Here is a 26263-nt window from a genome sequence, read left to right on the forward strand (position 1 = left end):
GGTACAATTATAATGCAATCAGTAATGTCTCCTTGTATAGCTTCTCATAAACGTAGACTTATATATTCTGTTTTTCTGGAGAAAAGAGTGTTTGAAATGTCTTGTTTACCTCTCTCCTGACCTTTGAAAAACTTCCTTTGACAAATACAAAGAATGTTTACAGTTATAAGTAAAAATTACAGCTTGAAATTTGGGCCTTTAAATTTGGGCCTTTACATTTTGTTTTGCTTCCTTTTGGGAAAAAAAAAAAAAATCATAGGAGGAAAATAAGAAAAAAAAAAGGAGTCTTAATTTAAATGTATTTATCTGAGGAACTCCTGTGACACTTTTATGTCCAAAGAAAGATATCCTTTAATTTTATTCATAATATTTCATCCAATTGGCAAAGACTAATAGTGATGCACTTTAAAATATATACAAACTTGTGTAAAGGGTGAATACACAATTCAGTTAATATTGTTCTAAAATGTTAAACAAAGATAACACCAAATTTCAACAATGACAATAAAGCTAAAGCAGTGTTCTGTAGTGCATATATGGTAATAGGCAATAACATGCAAAAGATGGAAGTACACCATCATTGTGGTATATATCTAGCCAGATTGATTCCCTGTAAACACCTACTTCTAATTATCCTGTCATCTATCTTCCCCACCTCCACAGGCTCCATAATTCACCTTTGCTGTGTGCATACTGAGGTTTTTCTCCTCCTCCTCCTCCTTCCAGACGCACACTAAATCTTCCATTGTTCAACCAATGGATTGAAATATTAATTTCTAATTTTTATTGTCTGTATTGATTGAAAGATATCTTGTTATTAGAGCCTGCCTGAGTTTGGTTGATGTGAACCCATCCATTGCTGCTCTAGGAGCGCAGTAAATTTTGCTATCTGAGATCTCTGCCACGGAAAGTGAAGGCACAAACAAAGTCTTTGGGGACAGGTGCTAAGCAGAAACAACAAAAGCTTAAGGTGGCTAAAAGGCCTCCCAAAACAAAAGGGAAAATAATTTGATAGGGTTTATAGTCATACTGTAAAACTCGTCTACTTCATGGCTGGTGAAAGATATGCAATAATGGTATGGTACAAAAGAGTTTTAAACTGAAAGAGGGGATATTTAGATTATATGTTTTTGCTGGAGAGTGGTGATGCCTTGGAACAGGCTGCCCAGAGAAGTAGTGGATGCCCCATCTCTAGAGGTGCTGGAGGCCGGGCTGTGTGGAGCCTCGGGAAGCCTGATCTTGTGGGTGGCAACCATGCACATGGCAGCTCCACAGTTGGAGGCAGATGATCATAAAGGCCTCTTCCAACACAAGCCATTCTATGATTCTATGATAAAATTTTACAGTTCTACTTTTTGATTGATTTTGGTAGATATTAGCAACCTCATTAAGAAACTCCTGTTCTCATTGCTTAATGGATCATCTCTCTATGAGAAATGAGAGTATTTTCTCAGTGGAGGAGCTTTAAGTTTGTGTGTACCATCCAGTGTCTTGAGAGTCAATGTCTGACATCCACAAGCAGTCAGGCACAGGAGGAGTACACTTCAGTTCATTGCATTTTGATATCCAAGACAAACAGTCACTGCTGATGCTGAAGTTAGGGACTGCTCTGGTCCTAAGTTTATGTGAAGTGTTCTTCTTATCAAAGATTACATATGTTCTTCTCATTTCAATGACAGAAACTGGTTAAGAAGTTATGGAGAGAATAACAGCCTTAATCCTGATCACAACTCAACAGTCTAACATGCACAGAGACAGCATCTTACAGAGATACTGCATTTCTCAAGGAGCAAAGCCTTAGCAAAAAGTGTCAAAGTATTCACTTAGGAAAATCTTTTGGCTAAAGCATTCATAAATAGCTTCATTCTTTTGGTTCGTGACATCATTACAATCTCTTAATGAAATTGCAATTCAAGGAGGCTAATTTGTGCTCTAATTATATATTAGTCTGGGCTGAAAGGTTTCTGGACAGAAAAAGGTTTTCTTCAGGCAATCTTGTATTCTTCTTATTGTATTTACTTAACAAAGAACAGTCAGTTTTTTCTGTGCTTTCTCATAATAGAGCTGTAATATTTCCTAGCTAAGGGCAAACATCTGCAGTAATTTTTTGATGGATTCTGATAACAGTCTTTAACAAGAGCAAGGATTAATTGCAAATGTAGGAATAACCAAGCTGAAAAACTAACGGATGTACTGCTGAAATAGAAAATGTTTAAGAGCTCTTCAGCCAGAAAGCCTTCCAGATCAGTGGCTGCCTGAGAAAAGAACATATTAGACAAAACGTAATTCAATGAAATTCAAAGAAATACTTTCTCAATGACAAAGAAAGTTTCCAACGCAAATAATTTGTCCTGGGTGACTTGACAGAAGACATTCTGTCAATTTAAGAAATTAAAAGAATTAAATCCTCTTCCCCTCACTAAGACTTTTTAAGCAGATAAATATTGTCCAAGACAGGGGAAATACACCTACTATCATCAGCATAAACAAAAAATGCAGATTAAAAAAAAAAATACGGTTAAATTGAACGTGAATAAGGATGTCAAACAAGATTCTTGTAGTTTGGACAATAGTTTCCTGTGTCACACCATAAAAAGTTTTTCAAATACAAAATCAACAAATTCTAGAAGAATTAGAATCCATTGTGGTCCCTTGTGCCATCTCTTGTGTCCATTCTCTCTGGTTCAAACTCTGTCAGTCAAGGGAAACAAGAGTGGGTGAGCTTATGGTCTCACTCAGCAGAGTTCCTGACTCTCAGAGCTGCCTACCTCCAGCTCCCACCTTCCTGCCCCTTTCCCAACCCTTATTCACACCTCCCACATCCCCAGCTCCTTCCTGGCCAGGGTCTGGTCTGGAGGAAGGCAGCACTTGAGATACATTGCTAGGAAGCACAACCAGAAGCACTACCTAAAAAGTTGAGATCGGCCTGTTTTCCCAGACAACCAGTGACTGGACAAGAGTTTATGGCTTTGTTGTACCGGGGAGATTCAGGTTGGATATTAGGAAAAAAATTTTCTCAGAAAGTGTGGTGGACAGGCTGCCCAGGAAGGTGGTGGAGTCACCATCCCTGGAGAGGTTCATGAGAAGGGTAGATATGGCAGGAAGGGACATGGTCTAGAGCAGTCAGGCATGGATTGATGGTCAGACTCTATGATCTTAATGGTCTTTCCAACTTAATGACTCTATGATGATATACAAAAGTCAGTAGAGATCTGTATTTGGGATTTGCAGTGCCAACTGTAATGAATGTGTTACAATTCCATGGATTTTGGTGGAGTTGGGCAAAACAGAAAGGAAATGGACTTACCAAGATGTTTTCAACTGAATAAAAGTGTGGAGTAGATCAGGGTACATTGACGAAATGCTGAATTTATGTCTTTTATTTTGTTTTCTTCTAGAAAAAGTAAGCATACTGTCAACCTTTATAGCACCCTTCAAGTATCTGAGTCCTGGTTCAAGCACCATGGAGGATGAAGACAATTTAAGTAAGCAGCCTCTTTTTTTTATAGGCAAACGAAGTCCAGAAATAAAAGCTCTGTAGTGTTGGGGCAGTTGTGAAAAGAAAGATTTCCAAAGAGCCCTAAGTCCAGTCCTCATGTAAAATGCAAAGATCTCTGATGCTGAGTGCAGACATATTCTCTGGTCTCCAGTAAGGGAGACGTTAACCTCAGCCAACCTTCCCACTTTTCCCTGGGTAGGGATGGTGAAATGTAAGTGGTGTGTCACAGATACAAGGGAAAAGAGTTACAAAAAAGAGATGTTTATAGTCAGGGTCACAGGACTATGGAGCTACTGCCCTTCCCTCACCTCCTCTCTTCTTCCATTACCTTATTTTGTTTGCTTGCTTACCCAGTCTACAAAAGCCAAAACTATGCTTGTACTATGTCTTTCCCCCCAGTTTATTCTTCCACAATTACAAAGTACTTTTGCAAAAGTAAATGCTGCAGGTTTTGTAAGATTCTTTTCTCCATCCACCTGAAGAAAGAAAAAAAAAAAAAAAAGAAAAGAAACCAAATTCATTTGAGAAAGGGATGACAGGATGATGGGGTTTGTTATGTAGATGTAACCACAAAATTAGCCACAGGGCACTGTGGATACAAAATTAGCTCTGGGGCACTTACACTCAAAAAATAGCACTGACATTCCTCGCACCATGGCTGTGGAGCTAGATGGAAGCACTGCTGAGCTGGGAGGAGATGAGAGGTCTTCAAAACACCTGGCAGCCCAGGAATGTGCTGCTAGGGCTGGACAGCCCTCAGTGAGCCCTCCATTTATCATCCAGAAGCAATTATCATGTGTTATCCAGCCCTGCTTATTGAAACATAACTCGAATCATTCACAAATAAATAAATAAAGGGGTTGGAAGCTTTCTGAAACAAGTGAACAACTCTCTGAGCTTAGTATCACCTACCAGATGGATTCTTTTCCCAGCCAGACACACACTGATATGTTGCCCTATTAAAGGCAGTGGGTGGGAGGAATGTTGTTTTTTTTTTTCCCTGCTGTTGCTAATCTGCCACTGTTTGGTCATGATGCAGCACAAAGTGGAATAGCTTTTGAAGGAGCAAAGCCCTCAGATTTCTGCTGCTGAGGATCACTCTGTACTGCTACTCAGGGAATGGCAGTTTTTTGCATATCTTAGGAAAGGTGAAAAAATCTTGAAAATCCTTCAGAACTGGTCCCAGGGAAGCTACATTTTTAGGAAGAGATATGAGAAGAGCACGCTGGAAACATATTATGCACATGATGAGCTTCTGCAGGCACCTCCTGCGTAATGTTTCCCAAATGTGCTGCTTAGTTATTTTTAGGTAATGTAGGAAGTTTGTGCAAGCCAAACACTGTAACACCATTTTCTTATTGCTGCTGTAATGCTAAGACTGTTTCGTGCCTGTGCTGGTTATAAAATAGCTCACATGGAGGGGGTTTGATATTTTCTGAAAAAACAGTAAATTTCACTGTTTTCAAGAAAACTGCCTAGGCCTCTCTTGGATCAAACATTCAGTTCTTGTATAATGGTATAGATCCCATTAATTTCTATAGCACGCAGCTACTCCTGTACTAATTAGACATTTCGGTGATTTGCTCTGAAGAAACAGAAACTTATTTTGTGTTAACAATTTAACAAAAGCGTAGGAGAATGCCAGCAAAGTAGAGCAGTGGTTGAGCTATCTTTGCTAACTGTGCATTCTCTGAGACCATCCCTGCCCTTACTGTGCTGTATCAGTAATAAGTATGCAAAGTCCCACTAGCTGAAATGGATTCCAAGTTCTGTTTCACATTCCTTTAGACCTGCTTTAATAGGGGAGCCATACCAGGTTAACTGCAAGCGCATTTTCAACTGGTGTTTATTAGCATACAGACAGTACTAATGTGGTTTATGACCCATAAACTAATGCTGGAAAAATGTACTGAAGACTCTAGGCAATTTTGGAATGGCATTTTTGGGTAGGCTATCATCAGTCTCCAGTGCAGTCTTTACACTGACCATGAGAGAAAGGGAACACCCTATATATTCCTAGTATTTGGCAGCTAAGGGTTTAAAAATTGTAACAGGGTTAGAAATAGGATATGTAGCTCTGCACTCTGTCTTCAACATTTGCTGTTAGTGATACACTGAGAAAAAGGATGCTTAAATGGTGATTGCCCCTCAGTTTATCTTTTTAGTGCTCAGCAAGGAATTTACTCAGCTAGACTTTGCACCTGAATCATCATATTTTTTGTTCGCCAACAGACCTGTCTAGTCCTCTCCAGAGCCTGCTGATACTTCTGGTCTCAACAACAGCAAGGAGCAGCAGTTCAGTGATTTTTTTGTGTTATAAAAAGTACAGCCTTTTGTTGCTTCAAATCTCCTGTCTCCAGGGCTTGGACTGATTGAAACAGTAAATAATCATGCCCTGTTCACTGCCTGTTTTCCTTTCATGATGCTACAGACCTCTGCCTGCCCTGATCTTGAATTGTTCCATCCACACTGTGCCACAGCAATGCAGACTACCACCTGACACAGACACTCTCAAATCTGGGCTCTGCCTCTGGCAGGAGTGTATGATTCCTGTGGATCTCATTGTGCTGCGGTGCCAAATGAATAGATGTGGTGCACATACCTCTTCTCAGGGCCTGCAGAGAGATGCTGCTGATGATGGTCCCCAGCGTATGGATCTAAGAATCAGCAAAATTCATGTGTGGTGACTCCCAGCCTAAGATTCAGTGTTTTGAAGCTTGTTTAGTTTTGAGCCTGTTGGTCAAATCCCTCTTCAGGCAGCATAAGGCCCCAAAGCTTTTGATGGCACATTTGAGATACAGCAAGCTCCAAGTCTCTAAAAATGCAGTGAGAAACTCCTCCAGCAACAAAAGCCCCAAGCTATCTTACACCAGCAGACAAAGGAGAATAAGATCCCCTGGTTTTATTTTGAAAACTGCATCTATTGCTTCCATCTGAATCTGAATCTCTCCCGTGCTTAAATCTAAACTAAACATTGGTCCTGATTTGGGCAGACAAGTACTTACATGTGTTCCTGCTCAGAGCTGCCCAAATTGTTGGCTGCACATACTCATTTGTTAACTTGGACAGAGTGCATGAGAGTATGAGCATAAGCTCAGTCAGGTCATGTGAGTAATTTCCCACATTGTTAAGAGCTGTGCTAGAGGTGTATGAATTTCAGTTACTTCGGTTAATACTTTGGGCAAAGTTCAGTATCTTCATTCTGGAACAGCCAAAGGCAATAGCAAGCACTTCCAAAATTTTTCAGTCCCAAGTTTAACTAAACAAAATCCTGTACTTTTGTGCACTGGTAATGTTTCCCTTCACAGATTGCTGCTGCACGCCAGTAAATCCTAGCAATATTGTTTTAAGCAGCCTGAGCCTTATGGGCTGTTGGGGAGAGCTACAGCTGCAACAAGGAGATCAGGGTTGGTTTCTCTTAAGTAAGTTTACCATGCTGACTTCTTTCATGGGGATTTTATGGAATATGTGTGCTTGCATATTAGAGAGGAAGGAGTGAATCCTGCTGTTAGCTACAAGTTTACTACTCTAAAATCAAGAATACAGACCTAGAAATCCCCAGCCTAAAAGTCCCCAACCCTCTTTTATGAATTCAGTAAGTGTATGAAAATGTCATGTGCTTGCATGAAGAAGCAGCCCTACATTGCTTTTGACGTAGTAGCTGACCTTGTACAAAGGTATGAGGCTCTGGCTCACAGGTTCATACCTATTGCTTCTGATTTAAACATTTTTAATTTCAAGAATGTCAGGAATTACGGAGGTCAGTCTGTTTAACCTCCACAGTTAATGTAATGTAGATGAACAGCAAAAACATATTGCATGTAAGCAGGTCAAACAGGAGCTAGATATTAAAATGCAGAACATGGAAAATGAAAATTAAGTCCTACCTGTATTGTGGAAAATGCACTGGTAGCAACCTTGTGAATGCTAAACATTCATAACAGTAATAACTTCCTGCATCAGAGAAATCAGTTGAATCAAGAATTTTGCTACACTATAGAAATTGCAAAGTCTTTCTTTCAATATCACAGCTTCTCAATAATGTACTGCCCCTTGTGACTCAATCTGAAAGATGCCAGCCAGAGTGAAGATGTCATCTACCACCTCTCCTTCCCCATCCTCCCTAGAAGTTGGCTAGGCAGCAGAATAACCTTCAACAGGAACAATATTATCTCTTCAAATGTAGCGTGGAGTATCGGATGGGTAGTTCTGCAGAGCCCTTATGACCCAGAGACATAGGCAGTGTCATTATTAGTGATGCATTATAGTTCTGAAAAGCTCTTGATGATGCAGACTTTCTAGGTTAACTCTACTGTGCATAATGACCAAAAGGAAAAAAAGAAAACCATGAAAGAACAGTCAGTAGATTGAGGAACAGTGCATAAATAAATGTATTTCACTAACTGCTTTCTTCTTTCCCATTCAATTACTGAAGCCAGTACAAGTCTGCAATGTCTCCTCTTGTTTGCGATACTGCAGAAATCAATGAATAAAGTTACTGAGCAGATATGACAGTTCATAATTTTTTTTAGAAATATTACACTATAGACTAGAAATTGTTGCAAAAAAAAAAAAAAAAAAGTAATATTTTTCTTTCTCCTTTTTCTTAACACTGGCGCCTTACAATTTTATTATTCTCCTACCTTTCATCATAGGAGAGACATATTTGATTATCATTTCTTCCAAATGTAGAGAATGTGTTTGGGGAACTCAATAGCAAAGATATTACAGGAGATAAGAGCTAACAGAGCTGAAAATGATCCACAGTTTTGCATCTTTGCTGTGTGCATCCTCTGACTTACCCCTTTCCTTTTAGTGCTCTTCATTTCTAAAATAGCTTGTGATTGTTCTATTACATCTGCTTACAGTATTTATCTTATGTAGTTTGGTGTCATTTGCCTGCTTTGTCTGATTTTCACAATAGAAGTACATGTGCCACCATTAGAGAAATAATCTCACGTCTACTACACAGAGGTCTCATAAAAGGCACATTTCAAAGACCTTCTATTTCAAAGATACCTGAAAGTATAAAGTAATTTCACATTGTCCGGCTGCTGTCAGATATCACGCAAGTCCATCAGGCTTACAAGCTTTTTGAAGCTGCCTCTGTTTTCCGTGACATGTTGACTTCTGGCCTGCTGCAGCTTGCACTGAAGTCTATGAAGAAGTCAGCTACATCCCAGTCATTCAGGATAGGGTTTCTAGATATCCAAGTGGCTGTAAGGACACTTGCATGGATTTCTGCCACTGTGACTAGGCAAAAGCAGATCATAAATACAGACATTTCACTTTCACACACACCCACCTTTATGTCCATCTATTTGTCGTGCTTGATGTCTTCAAGTTTTAAACTTGAATCACTGCATTTTTTTCACTACATCAGAGAGAACTGTGGTGGCTGAACACTGCACTGTAGAATTTCATGGACCAAATTCAAGTAATGTTTATTTTATATCCCATATGTTTAGTTAATCAAGTGTTAGTGAGAGTGATTAAGGGACGATGCTTTATGGTACTCTGACTATGAAAGGAAAAAAAAAAAGCTGCAAAAGATACTATACAAATTACTAATACAAATAACCCTTGAGCTTTCCTATTCTGTGGTGCATAATCAATACAAATTCTTTTCAACCATGAATACAGTGTGAAGCACGTACTATCTTTCTTTCCACACTTTCTGACTATATCGTAATGTGCCATTTCTGGGTCTGTAAAACCCTGTGGGTAAGAGGAGAGAGGAAGTTTGAAATATAAAAACCAAATCTGCTTCCTTAAAACGAACAAAACAAAATAAAAGTATGTCTGAGTCAAAATAAAAAATTTAAAAAAAATAAAAAAGAAATTAAAAAAAAAGTAAAAATCTATTTTGAATTGAATGAAAACGTGAGGAAGTCCCAGTGGAAAATGGCTAGCCAAAATCACTGCCAAGACAAACAGAGCAAAGTTAAAGTTGGCCTCCTTCCCCTCAGATCACAGCTTCCATAAATAGAGTTGTGAACTCAACAAGAAAAGACCACGTTATCCTTGTGTCTTACTTAACCTGACCTTTTAAATGTCTTATTTCCAGTTAGGCTGGTTTAAAGATGTCAAATTTTATACAGGTGAATGCCAAGTGATGAAGCTTTTCTTTTTCTACTATGTATTTCTTTTTCTTTCTTTCCTCACCTGTCTTCATTCTCTCCCATTAGCTTTACAAAGTAAAAATTAACTAGTCACTGTAGTCACTGAAGACCTTAATTTGTCAGTCCGTGTTCTGCCTCAGCAAAGCACCTCTCACACGTACAGAGCTCAGCAAATAACATCAGTGAAACATATGCAGGCTGGAAGATTGGCGTGTGCTGAAGGGTTTCCATGAGAGTGAACCAAAAGCCTTAGCCATACAGATGGGATGCCCCATGTGCAGTCACACCAGAATTTTTACTCAGATGCAGGTGGCGAGATGCTCTTTTTGAAACAACTCCCATGAGAGCAGCATTATCATTCTGATGAGAAAAAGTATTCTGATGCAAGTGCAGCTCATCAGGATATTAAAGGAAGTTTTTAATTAGGATGCTTGGTTTCATATAATTATCTGCATGCTCTCATGATGTCAGCACAGCCCAGGACTGGGCTGCAGCACACATACTGCTCCAGCAGAAGCTCCTGGAGGCACAGCCAACTGCTCACCAGTCAAATCCTTGCAGCCAGTTTGCACGAAAGGGTAGAGGCTAACACAGCTATGGCCCTGTAGCAGTTTGGAAGATGATTCTCTGCCCTCTCTTTAAGACCACATAGACCTTCCCTGTGCTTGGGACTAACGCAGCCTGCAAAGGTGGCAAGATCACGTCTGACAGTAACAAAACATGGATAGGGTTCCATAAGCACTGCTAGATGGAATGCAGCAGGCAGGCAGACAGTGTTTTGCTCTGAAAGGGATCAGGTGCCTCGCTCCAGGAATGGGCTGCTTCAAGGGCTGATTAAGGTCTTGTTTACTTCCCCAATTTGGTATCTGCCACAAGCAAGTCACTGCAGGGCTGGGGGCTGCATCCGAGATGCAATACATTTAAACAAAATCATCAGAAACTACAGAAATGTTATAGGATGATTATTTAAGTATTAGCACATTTTTTGTGTCATTCGGGACATCAGTGAAATGAATCTCTGTTCTCAAGTCATACATCTGCTGTAGCAAAGAGCTGTGCCTTGCAGCACAGGCATTGAACAAGTGTAGTTGGGAGCAAAGTGTGATTCACTGGCTCAGCAGCAGCAGAGTGCTCCCTCCGCAGCTATCATGGTCGTTTCATTCCCTTCCCCCATCACAGTAGTGCTTCCTGGCAGTCTCTCTCTCCCATCACTTTCTTTGACGTAGATCATCCGTTACATCAGTAATCACTCCTGTCATGATGCTCTGGCTTCTCATAGTCTGATTCAGATTTACCTACTTTTTTTTTTTTTGCAAAATTGTTTGTTGCTGATGTGGGAGCTAAGAGTACCTGCAATTGAACTTGATGGAAAGACTTTCACTTCTTATTAAGCCAAAATCTGAGCCCAGACTAAATTATGGTTTCAAATGCAAGAAAGGCTGGATTTGTGATGTTAGCAACAAAAGAGCCTATGGGTTGAGTACAACTGGTCAGAGTATTGATAGTAAATAAATTATTCAATGCATTTGCCCATTTTTCTATTTGCAAATCATTTGTGAATCATTTCTGATTTCTAATAAAGTGTTCATAAGCATTCACCTACATGGATTATGGAAAACAATCTCAGCCTCAGGGAGCTTTGCAAACTATTCACTTTCTACTAGTAATTATCCAGTGTGAATACAGCTTTAATTTAAGTCACAAGGCATCACTTATATTTCATCTTTGAATGACATAATCTTTTTAAAACAGGAAGCTATAGACTAATAGAGGTAGGATTTAGGGACAAGTAATCATTCAGAATATGCAGAAAATCTATGCTATAGCAAGTAAAGCACTTTTTGAGGAGGAAAATGACAACAAAAACAAACAGGAAAAGCAAAAATATCTATCATTAACTTCTTTCTTCTTTTTTGGATATTTTGCCAGCCCCAAACCTGATGTCAGCTGCTCTGATGACAACTGTAATGCAAGATTTGTTCTTTCTTTACTGACAGGTACCAGCAGTGCGGAAGTGAAGGAAAATCGAAACATTGGCAACCTGGAGGATCATCCAATATCGTCCAATGAGAGGCCAAGAGGGGGAACACCTAGTAGTAAGAGAAAAAGGCCCTTAGAGGATGGAAATAATGGCCATTTCTGCAAACTCCAACTCATCTGGAAGAAAGTATCATGGTCAGTGACACCAAAGAATGCTCTGGTCCAGCTGCATGAACTTAAACCTGGTTTACAATACAAAATGGTTTCCCAGACAGGCCCAGTGCACGCTCCAGTCTTCGCTGTTGCAGTGGAAGTAAATGGACTTACGTTTGAAGGCACAGGACCCACAAAAAAGAAAGCCAAAATGCGCGCTGCAGAGCTAGCTCTGAAGTCATTTGTTCAGTTCCCCAATGCCTGCCAAGCTCACTTCGCCATGGGGAACTGCATTAACCCATCCACGGACTTCACTTCTGATCAGGCAGACTTCCCAGATACTCTGTTCAAGGAGTTCGAACCATCCACACACAGTGAGGACTTTTCGGTCTATAACCCAGTTAATAACGAGTTGCTTTCCACCGCTTATCGACATGGGCGCTTACTCTGCCACACGTTGGACTTAATGGGCCACGGTAAGCAGAACAGACACAAGATGGCATGCAAAGCAGAGAGTGAGAAGAATCCAGTGGTGCTGCTAAATGAGCTGCGCTCAGGCCTGCGGTACGTCTGCCTGTCGGAGACCGTGGAGAAGCAGCACATCAAGAGTTTTGTGATGGCAGTGCGAGTAGACGGGAGAACATTTGAAGGCTCAGGACGCAGCAAGAAGCTGGCTAAGGGCCAAGCAGCACAGGCCGCACTGCAGGCTCTCTTTAACATTCGGCTGCCCAGCCACATTCCCAGCAGGAGTAAATGTCACCATTTGCCACAGGTGAGAGCTCCTGTGTAGCCACCACCACGTTGGAAGAGCTCATTCAATTAGTGCGATCAGTATTGCTATAGCTGTTATTGTTCTATCAGATGGCTCCTCTGACATTATAGCAAAAGCTGTGCAATGAAATAGCTATTTTCTCATAGAAACAGCTATCTGACAAAAGCAAAAGCTTAAAAATCGTATCCCAAAATCATTGGGCAGAATTTGCCAGCCCTTTCCATGCGAGGCATACATGAGAGGGCAGAAAGCAGGGTGAAATGTCAATGTTCCCATTTGCTAGAGAATGATAACATTGATACACACAGAAAAAGCAAGTCATTTTGCAATGCTGACTCTTTCTTGACAGAGAGAAGTGCCTGTAAAAGGGATATCCCATGTCTTCCTTTAACAGTTAATTTTTGCTGAGGACAGCACCATCCAGAGGAAAGAGCAATGACAGGATACGTGTCTTTGTTAGAACAAATTTTGCAATTCTAGGATAGAATTTCTGCCTCTAGAAAAGTTAAGAATTTTTGTTTAGTATAGGCTTACTTTTTGTTTTGCATTCTTTTTTTTTCTTTTTCTAAATAAGCCTCTAAAATATAGGGAATAGTGAAAGCTCGGAAGTTTTCCTGGAATAAATGTAGAGATTACAGTTATATTCATACAGAAAATACAGACCTGAGATACATACTTTGCACATAAAAATTTCATAGTTGGTCCTATGCCAAAGGCTATCTTAGCATTACACAGACTTCTGACAATTTTCTAGGTTCAAAGGAAGCCAGGATTTACAGACATTGAGAAGCATTACATGGGCTCATGTAATTTCTTGGTTTGTTTCTACTCTCATAAAAGGTTTGATCCACCAGCACCAGTAGGTGATCTACCACCACAAAGCTCCCTTTCTGAAGGGAGTTGTTAATGTCCAGGATTTATTGCAAAGCACTAGGAGCTGTAAGAATTATTCTGCTGCTGGCTTGCTGTGAAACCCTAGGCAAGTCATTTAAATCCAATATTCCTGTAATAAAAAATGGGCATATTATATGAAAGAATACTTTAAGATCTTTAAGTAGTGTGTAAATGCAAATAGGTAGTAGCTATTCCCATTAACATTAGTAAAGATGTTCATTAACAAGACGGTGTTGTATAGGATCTGAATCCTTTCTGTGACATGATTGCCTGTGGGATCCAGGAATTTTATCTGGTAACCCAGAATTTTTTTCCTATGTTTCAAAAAATGAAATATGAGAAATGTGAGAAATTTTAAATACATCATGATCATTAACCTCTTTCCCTTTAATTCTGGTTTATAAACTCCATGTGCGAGTGGGATACTAACACAATTGAATAATAGCAGTCATCTTCACAGAGTGCTGTGGCCAACCTGTCAGTTCCATCCACACAGTGCTCCTCTGAAATATGGGTGAGATTTATGATAAATCCATGTTGTCTCCTGGCTTAATTAGTTCTGGTAAAAAAGCTGTTTGTCTTGACCAGTTTGCCTGTCCTTCCCCTTGCAGACCTAACAGTCGAATACATAGAGGAGTCTGTATTTGCATCCTGTTGTCTGCTTTGCTGACCCCAGTGAACTTGGTTGGGTGGCTTAGCAGGTCAATACCATACATTCATTAATAGATGCTTCACCATATTCTAAAACTATACTTCAAGTAACACAATCTCTCTATTTCCTGGTTCCCTGGCTTCAAAATCACGTTCCATGAAGATGGATTGTTCCATCCAACCATGTCCCAAATTGTTCATGACAGTACATGACAGATTCTTCAGTTATTCTTTTTATGGCTTTTTTTTCCTTTTTGTAGATTTCTGTTAGTGAAAAGGTGTAATTGAACTAACTTCATCATTATTTTTGAGTTTGTTGTGTGCTATACAACTAAAAGATTAGTCAGACACTTTTAATGTCAGCATTCAGGATATTAATTGAGAGAGAAGCCTTAACACTGATTTTTGCTGACTTCTTTACTAATTGCTTTCACGAGTAGTCATAGAGGCCATGACACACAACCCGAGTTTGCGTTACTCTCTTATGTCACAACCCAGCTTCCAGTGACACTAACAAATGTGTTTCCTGTGACTTCAGCTGGGCTGAAGCTGGAGCATTAAATCCAGAAGCACGTTTTCTTGTTCTGGCTCTGTTATCTCATGTAGTGACTCTTTGGTCACTGCTTCAGTTGGCCCATCTAGCTGTTTTTGCCAGTCAAAGTGGTGGTTACCATATCAAAAAGAATGTTATTCTTGTTAAGCTGTGGTCAGAACCAGCTGCCTTGAAACTTGTTTCATATCCTTTCTCTCAGATCTTCCATGAGCCATATTTTCAAGGACACTTTTCAAGTCATGTTTTCAAAGCTCTACTTACTTTTCTTTTAGTAGGTTCAGCTTGGTTTGTGTCCAAATCTATTTAAAAGCAAGAGAGTAATATGAAACTCAAACAGCTTAGAGTTTTAAATATTAGAGGGCGTTAATTTCTTCACAGAATAAGGAGTAACTACTCAGACAACACTCTTTTTGCATGCTTCATTTTATTAGGATATCAAATAGCTAACTAATTAATAGTAGGGAAAGGCAAATTTCACCCATATTTTTGAATATTGTTATTTTGAATATTGTTATTTTGAATATTTTTGAATATAGAATCCAGGACTGTGTTCAACTCCAAAGAATATTCTGCCTTTGCGTGTCTCCGTTCCTGTTCCCATTGCTGTCATCAGTGGCTTTCGGAGGCCGGAATATGCTCTTTCCTCATTTCTCCCTTACCGAAAACAGGAAAAGCCAGTGATCTCACAATACTGGTTGTCCACCAGTGCTCAATTTATAGATTTGACTTTGTCCAAGGAAGTGTCAAAAATTTTACATGTTCTTATCAGCCAGACTTGTGACCATTGACATTTGTGCCTGGCTCATCATGGCTGCTGGGAACATGGTGTTCCTCAGCCTGGCCCTCAGGCATGCTCTCAGCCTGACAACCACTTTCCCTGCTGAGCAAGGGAGATTCAGTGCAAGATGTCAAAAAAGGCACCATATCCTCTACTCTGTCCTAATAGGCACTGGTTACACAAGAGGCTTCCTGAACTGCTGGGAAATGTAGAGCATAGACATAAATTCCTGCCACGCTGATCTCTTCTAATTCAGACAAAACAAAGAAATGCAAGCACAGCAAAGATAGAAATAGATTAATTCCCTTAGGCAGCTGCAGTCCAACTTGCTTGTTCAGCTGCCACTTCTGCCCCTCACCTGCCAATGCCGAAAATCCAAGTGAGATTTTGAAAATTTTACATGATTATTGTTGGGAGTAGATGATCTTATTGGTCCCTTCCAACCTAACCGATTCTATTATTCTGTGTTTTCTTAACAGAGCAACGCTGCACATCTGAGTTTCTTTCCTGTCATTGTTCCACTGTGTGTTTGAGCTGACTGCAAAATTATGCCCTCTTCCCTCCCCCCCAGAAAAATCATGCTTTACACCAGGAAAAAAATATTATCTCAAAATTTAAATCCGAAATAATCTAGCTTGTGACTTGTCTGCAGCTCTCAACAGGGCTTTGATTCACTTCTGTGATTCGCATACACGTGCAATGACAGCTGAGGTTGCAAGCTCTTGAACATATATATGGTGAATAGGAGGTAGCTGAGATAAACCAGCTAAAGTGATGAGAAGATTTGCCCATCAATCTGCGAGCTAGTGTTCTTTCACAAACCAGATGTCTTATCTGTGCTATGCTGCTGAAGTGCAAGATAAATACTATTGATGGTGTGGGGCTGGGCATACCGCGATGATCTGAGTAGCCAAGAAAGAAGCTTGGAGAGCTGCTAAACTAATGAATAATGGCAGAGATAAAGTGAATCAGGAGAATGGAAATTGCAGTGCATCACTGTGCGCCATTTCCAAGTCACTAAATAATTGCTCCTTGTTTCCTAGAATACTTGGTCTGAACTCATACTGTCCATCAAATAATGTGCAGTTTCTTCAATTATCAGCTTTTATGGAAGTCTGACAATTATTTCTCTCCACATTGGTAACTAATATTCTTGCAATCCAAAGTGGGAGATGACACTGAGGAGCGCTGACCCAGCCAGCCTTAATGAGGCTGCACTGGTATATGGCTGCTCACACACTCCCGGACTTTCTGAGTGCAATATGCTCATTTCAGGAGATCAAGGTGACCCCCAACTGCATCTGACCAATTTACAGATTGTTTTTCTAATCTTGTAGTCCTTCCAATCTATCTCACTCAGTCTAAATAGCATTCTTACTGCTGTACAGCAGAACCCTTAATTAATATTGCCATTTAAAAAATCTGTAATAGAGGGGTGCTTGGATTTCAAATGGATCTAAATTAAAAACAAATAAGTGTGAAAATCGCATTCACTCTGCTTTGAAATTGCTTAACGCTGCTGTCGCTGGTTCATATCCAGAGCCTCCAGAGCAGTAGCTGTCTGTTTATTTAAATGAAACCTCACTTTGTTTTCTGTGTATGTCACCAAAAAGAAGCAGGCTGGTTATTTTTTCTTCTGCAAATAAAGCTAACCATCCAATTCCAGTTAAATCCCCTATAATTCCAAAGTGTCATTTACAGACTAGAACTACCTGAGTTATCCACACTGCACTGATTCCTTACCCTGTGCAGGTCAAGGATTCCTGCCAGCTGACTTCAGCATCACCCCGAAGAACAATGGCATGGGAAGAACAAGCACCATGTCAGGGAAAGCCCTGTATGTCCTATGCCTCTCATCTACTTCCTCCAAAAGCCTGTTTCTCTGGGTTGTAAAGCACTCCATTTCCATTCAGTATCAATTATTCCTGCCTCCTTCACTCTATTTCACTAACTATCCTCATTTGCCAACTTTCTTGCAAGCATGCCCTGTCACCTGTGTTGCAATTAAGCCAGGGCTGAGGCTGGCAGTGATAGATTTCACTCTGGTGCGAATACGGACAGCACAGAGCTGGCACTGAGTTTTGAGAAGCTGTTCTAGTGTGTTTATACAAAGAGCTTTGTCTCATCAAGTGACCAGGTACCTTTTTATAGCCGTCTGTCTTGCACACAAAGAGAAGCAGCTGATAGGTATGTGTGTAGCTCTTAGACACAAGAAAGGGAAATGCTTGGGACCAAATAAATGCCTCTGCAGTATAAACAATGTTTGATTTTCAGCCATCTATTTCTGACTCTGTAGGTGAGGGAGAAAATGGGCAGAGCAGTGGGCAGTCAAGACACTTACAGGATTACAGTTTCTTAAGGAAAAAAAATAGCAAAAGAATCACTTTAGAGGCAGAACATTAGTACACTGGACACTGCTGTAATTCTCCTGGCTGCCAATAAGATTGCAATCACTTCCAGGCTCACAGCTGACCACTTCCTACCCCTCAAAGAAGTCCAACATAAAAGGTGATTATTGCCCCAGAGACATTACAACTGGAGTCTTACATGAAGAAATTACCATGTTTTAATGTATATAATCCTTGTAAGATCAAAAAGAGATGCAGAAGGGCCACCTACATGGAATCAGAAGAAACAAGTTAATAAGGCAGAAAGGTCTCTGATCTCTTGCTCTTACGGTATCATCACATAAGCATAGCCACATTAAGGAGTTACAGATGAAGTACTGTCATCACTGCAAAGTAACACATCATTTTGCATCAGCTACACTCTGGCTAGCTGTTGCAGGAGTAAGTGTCTGGCAGTGTATGCATCTCTACTCATACACCACCAAAGGCATCAGGGCCTGTCTTTGGGCACATCTGGGAGGCTGTTTGACAGCATGTGAGTGTGAGAACACCTCGCTCCATAAGGACATCCATGTCCCACCCCACATTCCCCGCTCCAGCCTTCTACCATCCCGATGGAGAGCAGCATCTGCCGTGCCAGGGCTGTCCAGGACAGGCTCAGTTGTGGCAACATGTATATTTCCCACCTCATCTCATTCATCTGCTCCTCAGTTCCCTGCAAACCCGTTCCCCCCTGCCCATAAATAACTGCAGCAGGACCCCAAAAGGACTCTTCTATACTTGCCTTTAAGTAAAAGTGTAGTGCTTGCCTAACTACAAATAGATAGAGCTGTAATAATGGTGATAATTGGTGAATGAATGGCTGGTTCCATTTATAGAAGAGGAAAAAAATAATTTTAATATCTTCAAGGAAAAAATCTTCGAAGCGTAAAGGCATTTTTCTCAGGTGTATGAACTCTGCTGGCTGCCACTGTTTGCCACACTGACCCAGCCTTGTCTTGTGGTGACTGGTGGCACGGATCTGATTTGTGAAGAATTATTGTGACATGTTATGGAGAGAGAGTTTGTGCGCAGCTCTGGCGTCGCGCAGAGCTGGTTTTACATGAAAGCTGAATCCCAGCCTGGTGTCATCCACACATAAAACTTCCCTCTCAAGCAGGCACTCTCACAGCTGGCAGAGCCGCCTTTGTTGCTTTCTGGCTTTGTCAGGGAGCTAGGGACACTTCAAAAGGCTCCCGGCAAGCTGGACCTCATTAAAGCTCCTGCTTCGTCCTGCGTCCTGACATTGTTTATGGTGCTTCATTATTATCTACTTAATACAAGCCATGATCGTTCTGCTCCACTAAATGGAGCTGTAATACAAGCGCCCGGAGTGGATTTTTCTTTGGTCAACTTCCATGCAAAGCCCTCTCAGTCTGAGCTGGAGTGTTACATTCACGCCAAAACCCCGCTCTTTCTCTATTTTTATCTGTAGTCACATCTAGGAAGCCTTAATTATTCACGCAGCTCTCTCCTTCCATGAGCAGAGGATGAGGAGCGAGCTGCTCCCACCCGTTTGACGATGCCTACCTCCCTCTTGTGGTGCCTGGGCCAGCTGCGTTAGGCTTAATTTTAGTATTGGTGAGAAATAGTGGAATGCAACAGACTTTGAGCTTGATACAATAGATACAAAATATTCTTTATATGTTCAGACATTCACAAAACCAAAAAAAGCTAGAGAACTTTCTGAATATCCTTTGTTGTTCCTTTAGTACTGTATGTAAACAAAAATGATTTTAAGTCTCTGATGGGAGTAAAATTTATCCGAGAAAATTTTAGGTTTTTTCACATGCAGCATATGTAATGTGAACTTCTGTTAATATACAACATTTTTAATGAACTCCTGAGAAACATAAATGAGAGGAGTAGGTAAATTAACTGTCTGCTTTCACCACAAAGTTGTATTCAATGAAAACAATCAATATGCTCTATGTATTGTGATACCCACTGGCTTCTTAGGCTGAATTCTAAGATAAGATATCTAACATAAAATAGGAATGTAGCTATAAACCTTTCCTCCTTCACTTCAAATACTTCAATATTGCCTTCAGACAAATCATGTTACTTTTTCATTCTTCCAGGTCTTCTAATCAGTAACTCAGAGTTTATTTTCCAGTTTTCCTTTCTGTCTTCTACACTCAAGAAGACATTTGATATGAAAGAATCTAGCTATGATTATTCTTAACCTACATGTCATCATATCTACTGCAGGCATGAGTCATGTAATCAGGCAATGGTACCTTAGAATCAGGGCCACACAGAGATGTCACCCACGTGAACCCATGCTACCCAAGCCACATTGATTTGCTTTATGAATGCCTTGGTTGAGGATTTTATTCTTTACCTAGTTCACCTCTAAAACTAAAGGTCAAAAGAGAACATTCCCAAACAAACAAACTGAAATGAGCAAAATGAATGTGTTTTTCAGTTTGTTCAGAGAAGTAGCCTTAAAATCCCATGATTTCTAGGTTCTTGTGCTATTTCATTGCAGAGCTCCTGGTTTTCACAGATAATTTTCTGTGAACTGGACACTATTTCTTACAGAAATAATTACAACTCCTTTCCCTCCTATGTGGGTCATTGCTTTATTAGGTTAAACACAATGAGTAATGCGAGTCTCCAGGGTCCAGCAGGGAGAGTGAAGTCAGCAACACCAGTTTCATTTCTTGTTTGATAATTAGTTTTTATCCAAACCAACTCTGCCCCGTACTTTTACGGAAAAATCCTCTCAGGGATATTAGAGAATAAACTCATTACTCCTGGATCAGCCCCCTCTTTTTCTTTCACTGTCTGTGATGCACACAGAAAAGTCAGTCCAACCCTCTGTGCCTAATGACCCATGTACACTCATAATATGGAACAATGGTTCATAATGGCACAATTAAACTTTTAGGGTTGGCTGTCCTGGTTATTGCAGAGAAGTGCAGAAATAGAACATTCCTGTTTACAGCTGATTGGGCTACACATAAACCCTCTGCAAACTGAGTCAGTGGCCATCAACACATAACAGGAAAAAAAAAAAAAAAAAAGCAAGATACAAAATAAAAGGAAGCAATGGTTGACAACACAGCAGTCAAAAAGTCAATTTCCTTGAAGACTTGTACACATGGCAGCAATGAAGGGGCAGATAGTTGACTGACATGCACCAGAAGACAGAAATCAGAGCCTCACTGGAGTTTGTGTTCTTGTGTATCAGTAATCCAAATGAAAATGGGAAATGATCACATAGCTGTTAGAACTGTCCCCCGAGCCAGAAGTTGGCCGTTGTACCACTTGGAACAGCAGCATGATTCACCCTAGACATTTTCTCATAATAATGCTAATAGAGGCTCATAATATGATAAGATGGAGAGAAGAGGAATGGTTCATGAGTGTCACCATTCTGGAGAACACCCTCACAGCTGCTAAGGGCAGTTATCAGCTAACATGTCAAAAAAAAAAAACAAAAAAAAAAGTAGAAAAAAAAAAAAAAGAAGGAAAAAGGGAAAGGGGAAAAAAGGATAAGAGAAAAAGAAAAAAAAAAGTCCCTGGCACGCACATAATTATGGATCATATGGCTCACTGAGCCAGAAGCTCAACCCAAGAGTTCTGCTTTTCCCAGACAGGACTGGCAACGCATTAGAAGACTGTCATATTTTGCTGCCTTTTGAATGGATGTTCTCCCCCAGCTTAAAGCTACTCAGCATCTTTTTCTTCAGTGCACAGGGGGAGTGAACATTGTCTTATTAGTGTAGGCTGATGGCTATGACTTTCTGATATTGGCTTTTGGTAATAGCTCTGCTCTCCTGGAGCGTGTCTTTGGTGCTGGATGACTTGGGGAAATCACTGTAAGTGTTCATCATAGCACAGCAATCATAATATAGAGTTACATGGACATTAGCAGAACAGAAGATGTGAGTTCTTAACACAGAGACATCTCTGCCCATTTTGTGTTTGTTTTCCTCAAAACCATGCCTTCTTCAATGCCCCAATTATTCCTGACCATAACTCATGCACTTTTTCTAAGTTTCCGCATGATTTAACCCAGCAATGTTTACTATTTACTCTAGCAAACAGTCTCAGCATGACTGGAGGAATCTCTGCATAGTATTTGCCTTTCCTGTAGAGTCTGCCTACTAAACAGACAGTGAGACCTCTTAAAAATTCTTTCTATATAAAATAAATGTAATATTTTTCTCAAAAATCCACTGGGGGGAAAAAAGTTTTGAAAGACAAAAAACAAAATATTTTCATACAAACTCTCAACTAGAAAATTTGTGGATATTTTTGGTTGCAATCATAACAGTCATTGTAACAGCAATGCCCTTTCCTTTTCCAGGGCAAGCTATGTGTTTTACATTTTGACTTTGAAGGAAATTAAAGCACAAGAGGGATGAGACTGCTGCTGCCACCACATTCTGGAGAACACTGACAGGAGTAAATGAAGAACATTCCCCAAAACACTGACAAGTTACAGTGCATAAATTTTCCTTTTAAATCTTGTATTCATCAAAAAGAAAAAATGTGACTTATATATCAAAATTTAAGCCAGCAGGCCTAATTAGAAAGTGAGAATCCTGCATGCAAAGTCGCTGCCTTGTCATGTGAACAAGTTGAAATCAGGCAGATATCTGAGCAAAGTTTCAGCGTGGCAGAACAAGAGATATTGTGCAAATCAGAGAGATCTGATGGGGAGACCTTGATACCCTGAATGCCAGTGAGGCTGAAATGAGCAGCAGCAGAGAGAGAAATGTTGCAAAGATACGGTGGAATGGAGAGGAAGCTTCCAAGATGCCTTTCATAGAAAATGATCTAAGCAAATTAAACACTCATATTGGTGCGGTTTGCAAACTAATATTTCTGCCTTTTGAAATGTGAGGTGTTGGCAGCTAGGTGAGAGCAGTGGTTTGCTTGTTCCCAGCTGCAGATGTTGAGAGTTTAGTGGCATCTGGAATTAATATTCAAACTATGAGAACCTGGGAGTTGGATTTGATGGGCAGAACTCACACCTGCGGTGAAAATCAGGCAGAAACTTCAAGTGTGGGAGGGAAACTTTCTGCTATTGCACAGATAGAAGTGAAATCCCAGTGAAGGGCTCTGTGGCACACACAGGGCCATGCTTTTCTGGGAGTGGGAGCTGTGTTTTGCTGCCCGCACCGCGGATTGCATTCTGGGGGCTTATTTCTTTGCATCTCTACTTGCTAGCATTAGAAATATTAAAAATTCTTTATGTGGTTGTGAAATTAAGGTGATTAACTGAGGCAACATAAATTAAATTTACTCTAATATACATGGGCTCTAATATACATTTACTCTAATATACATTCCCAGAAAGTAATGTGGGAAGCTAATGCCTTTATTCCATATTCCCACAGGCATAAACCAGAGCAGAATTTGAGTCTGTGGATTTGTAGTGAATAAAATATCAAACTTACTCAGAAATATGTTGCAGCTGTTTCTCATTCCATCATGCAGCTGATAAATAGCTAATCTCCAGTTCGGGCCTCTCTGTTTAAATAGGCACAGTAAAAAGTTCAGCTATCTCTGCCTGAACTACTTCAGCTGGATATCCATAGTTCACTGCTTCTGGCCCCTATTAAATGCAATTCAGATAAAGTCTGTTTTCTACTACTATTTGTTTTTCTCTTGACACTGTTGTTATCTGCTCCCGCTAAAGGCCTTCAGACGGGAAGAATAATCTACCAAAAAATATATTATTTAGCAAACACAAGTAAACATCACTAATGTTAGGAAGACAGAGAACTTCCTGTTTTTTAGCCTTTAGTACATTGCTCTCTGCAGGCAGCTTCACCCCCACCAGAACTGATCACTTTGCAGATCTGGAACAGCCCCCAGAAATGAGGTGACTACATCTTACCCCATGTTATAGCAGAGAAGCAGTGAGACAGCCTCTTTCCTCTTCTTGCTGCTCACCTCACTCACCTGCTTCACCAGTGTCATGCACAGCTTCCTGAAATCTTCTGCCTTCATTCCCTTTCCTAGCTCCAGTTTGCCCGCTGCTAATTTCCAGTCTCCTTTGTCACTCTCCCATTGTTGGGAATGGTCTGCTCACCCATCTGGGAGCAGGATGGAGCAGGGAGTAAGGAAGCAGCTGTGAGAACAATTCAGTATAATCTGGGTCAGATATTAGGTGCCCCGTCCTTGTGATAATCGCCTGCATTAGAGCACATTAACACGATTGCACGTGCAGTAAATTAGCAATGCTGTGTGCCGAGGCACAAAATCAAGCCCAATAATACTAGAAGTGTGTATGAGAAACAACCGTGATCACTATCTAATTAATTAATAACTAGTTACTGATGAAGAGGGGAACATTTGAAGCTAAATATGTCCTTGATAAGGCCAACAGGGTTGTTTTAACACGTCGTATTTTACTGTAAGATATATAAGTACAAATAATTGCTTCCACTATATCATGGCATTAGTTCCACGACAGTTCAGCTGATTACTTCCAGGTTTTATCTGCGTTTTGTAGCTGCTAGATCTGTTACCATTTTGCACCTTGTTAGCCGGGAGTGAAACACTGGCATCTGTTTACATGTATTGCATGTAATGTAGCAGAAGAAGCAGAATCAATACGATAGATATATACAGTACCTGCATCACAAAGGTTACCGCGCTCAGAAAATAGCTGATGAAGACCTGAGGTAATGAGCTGAAACATCCTGAAAGTAATTCCTAGCAGCACTAAAGACAATAATATAACTTCCCTTGACATGGGTAATCCTCCGCAGACTGAGGGAAGAGTAATTTTTTCTGGAAGAGAGTTTTGTGGTCGGCTGAGAGTTTGAGTGAGATATGGGCTATACCTTAGGAGTGAGGAGCAGCTCATAACTCAGGAGAGGTGGAACCTGAATGAAGTCACAGAGGTCATTCTCATTTTATCGTGGGAGAAAGGACACCCTGGACATCACTCAGCATTTTCATACATTTAGGTAGACAGATAGTGTTTTTTTCACTGTAGATTTCATGAACAAAAAGCCTTTAAAACAATTAAAAATGGCTGTAGAGTGACCATTTGCTCTGTGAGTCCAAAGCTAGACACATCTAATGAAACACACAGGGATTCTCTGGTCCATGTAGAGAATGGAACTACCAGCTAAACATTTTTGTTTTCTTTCAGTACATTTTTTGATGCTGCAGTGTACTGTCTGGAAGGGTGAGTGAAGTCATCAGAGATGTTTGCCCATCCTTTTATCTTCCTTCTTGATATCAACCATTCGTGTGATGTGAATATTTCTGCAGAAGAAGTATCTGTGCATGTTTTCAGATTGGTTTCCTAGCAAAATTATCAGTCTGTGATCACGCTTTCTGCTGTGCCTCATAACATTTGAGACTGGTCAGCTGTGTTTGATAGCAGCAAGTATTTCAAGACACTCAGTCTCTATCTGTACAACGTGAAAGCAGGGGCTTTGTAGAATTAAGAGAATCCCAAGCTTGTGCAGGACAGAGGACAAGGAGATTCTCCCCTGTGGGCCAGACAGCATGATGGGAAATCACATGGAGGCATACTGGTGTCTCCGTTTGGTGGTTTCTTCTTTTCTCCATACAGGTGACTGTACTCCCTCTTTTGCAGAAGTATGACTCTGCTTAAGCTTGCAGAGTCACAGAGGCCTAGGTTTAGGAAATGCTTCCCTATGGCTGCATTATGGGATTCCTTAGGAGCAGGGAGGGAGTTGTGCAGTTGCTGACAGCAGTTCAGACCTGGCTTCAGCCTGGTAAGTAGAGCTTGTGCAAAAATCTGCTATGTCAAGGCAGCTTCCTCCTCTTACTCCCACTCAGAAAGGCTGGGAGATGTGGACTTGTGTTTACTGCAAACATGGCATCAGTGGGATCCTCAAGAAATACCTCAGAGGCATGCCTACAGAGGCACGAAGTCTCTGCATTTTGTGTTGAGGTATCTGGCTGTCCTCAGCCTCTCATCCTTTTTATGGAGTACCACACTGCACCCAGAAATCTTGTTTCTATATCATGAATGGGCACTGTAACATCAATCACCTATCAGTGCAGGAGCACAGAATACAAGAAGGGAGTAGATTTCTGTCATGTGTGTTTGGAATTCACAGCACTAATTTATTTTTTTAATGTAGAAACATTTTTGCTTCTATGAGACCTGTGAACCTATTCTTGCTTTATACAACACAGAGCAAAGTAATGGGTGAGATTATTGCTAAGCATTGGAGAATGGCCTTGATGAAACAGGGAAACTGAACTCTAATATGCTCCCTATGTCTGAACCCATGTCTCAGGATGGGACAAGACAGCAAAGGAAAAAAACAAAACCAGAAACGTCAGTGCATGATTGGTGGGGCCAAAGGAGCAGAAATGAACAAGACATCATTTACTTTACTTGCACCTGTGGTAGTAACTGCAAAATTGATCATCTAAATTTAAGTGAATTCCAGTAACATCTGTGAACAATTTCCTTGTTTTTCAATGTAGTATGTTGCTAAGTCAAGGGACTGTTAATAATT

At 40.4% G+C, this 26263-nt stretch overlaps 1 protein-coding gene across 1 annotated transcript in view; it reads left to right on the forward strand.

The window, feature by feature from the left end:
* ADARB2 (adenosine deaminase RNA specific B2 (inactive)) overlaps positions 1-26263 on the forward strand; it is a 290107-nt gene that overhangs the window by 187191 nt on the left and 76653 nt on the right. Inside the window, exons 2-3 of the mRNA XM_042817322.1 lie at positions 3399-3485; positions 11619-12526. Of these exons, the coding sequence (XP_042673256.1) occupies positions 3399-3485; positions 11619-12526 (995 nt within the window). The remainder of the gene's footprint in view (positions 1-3398; positions 3486-11618; positions 12527-26263) is intronic.

The sequence above is a fragment of the Centrocercus urophasianus genome, unplaced genomic scaffold (genome assembly GCF_019232065.1).
Source record: "Centrocercus urophasianus isolate 14NV4802_14NV808 unplaced genomic scaffold, USGS_Curo_1.0 seq_16, whole genome shotgun sequence".
In the NCBI taxonomy this organism is placed as follows: Eukaryota; Metazoa; Chordata; class Aves; order Galliformes; family Phasianidae; genus Centrocercus; species Centrocercus urophasianus.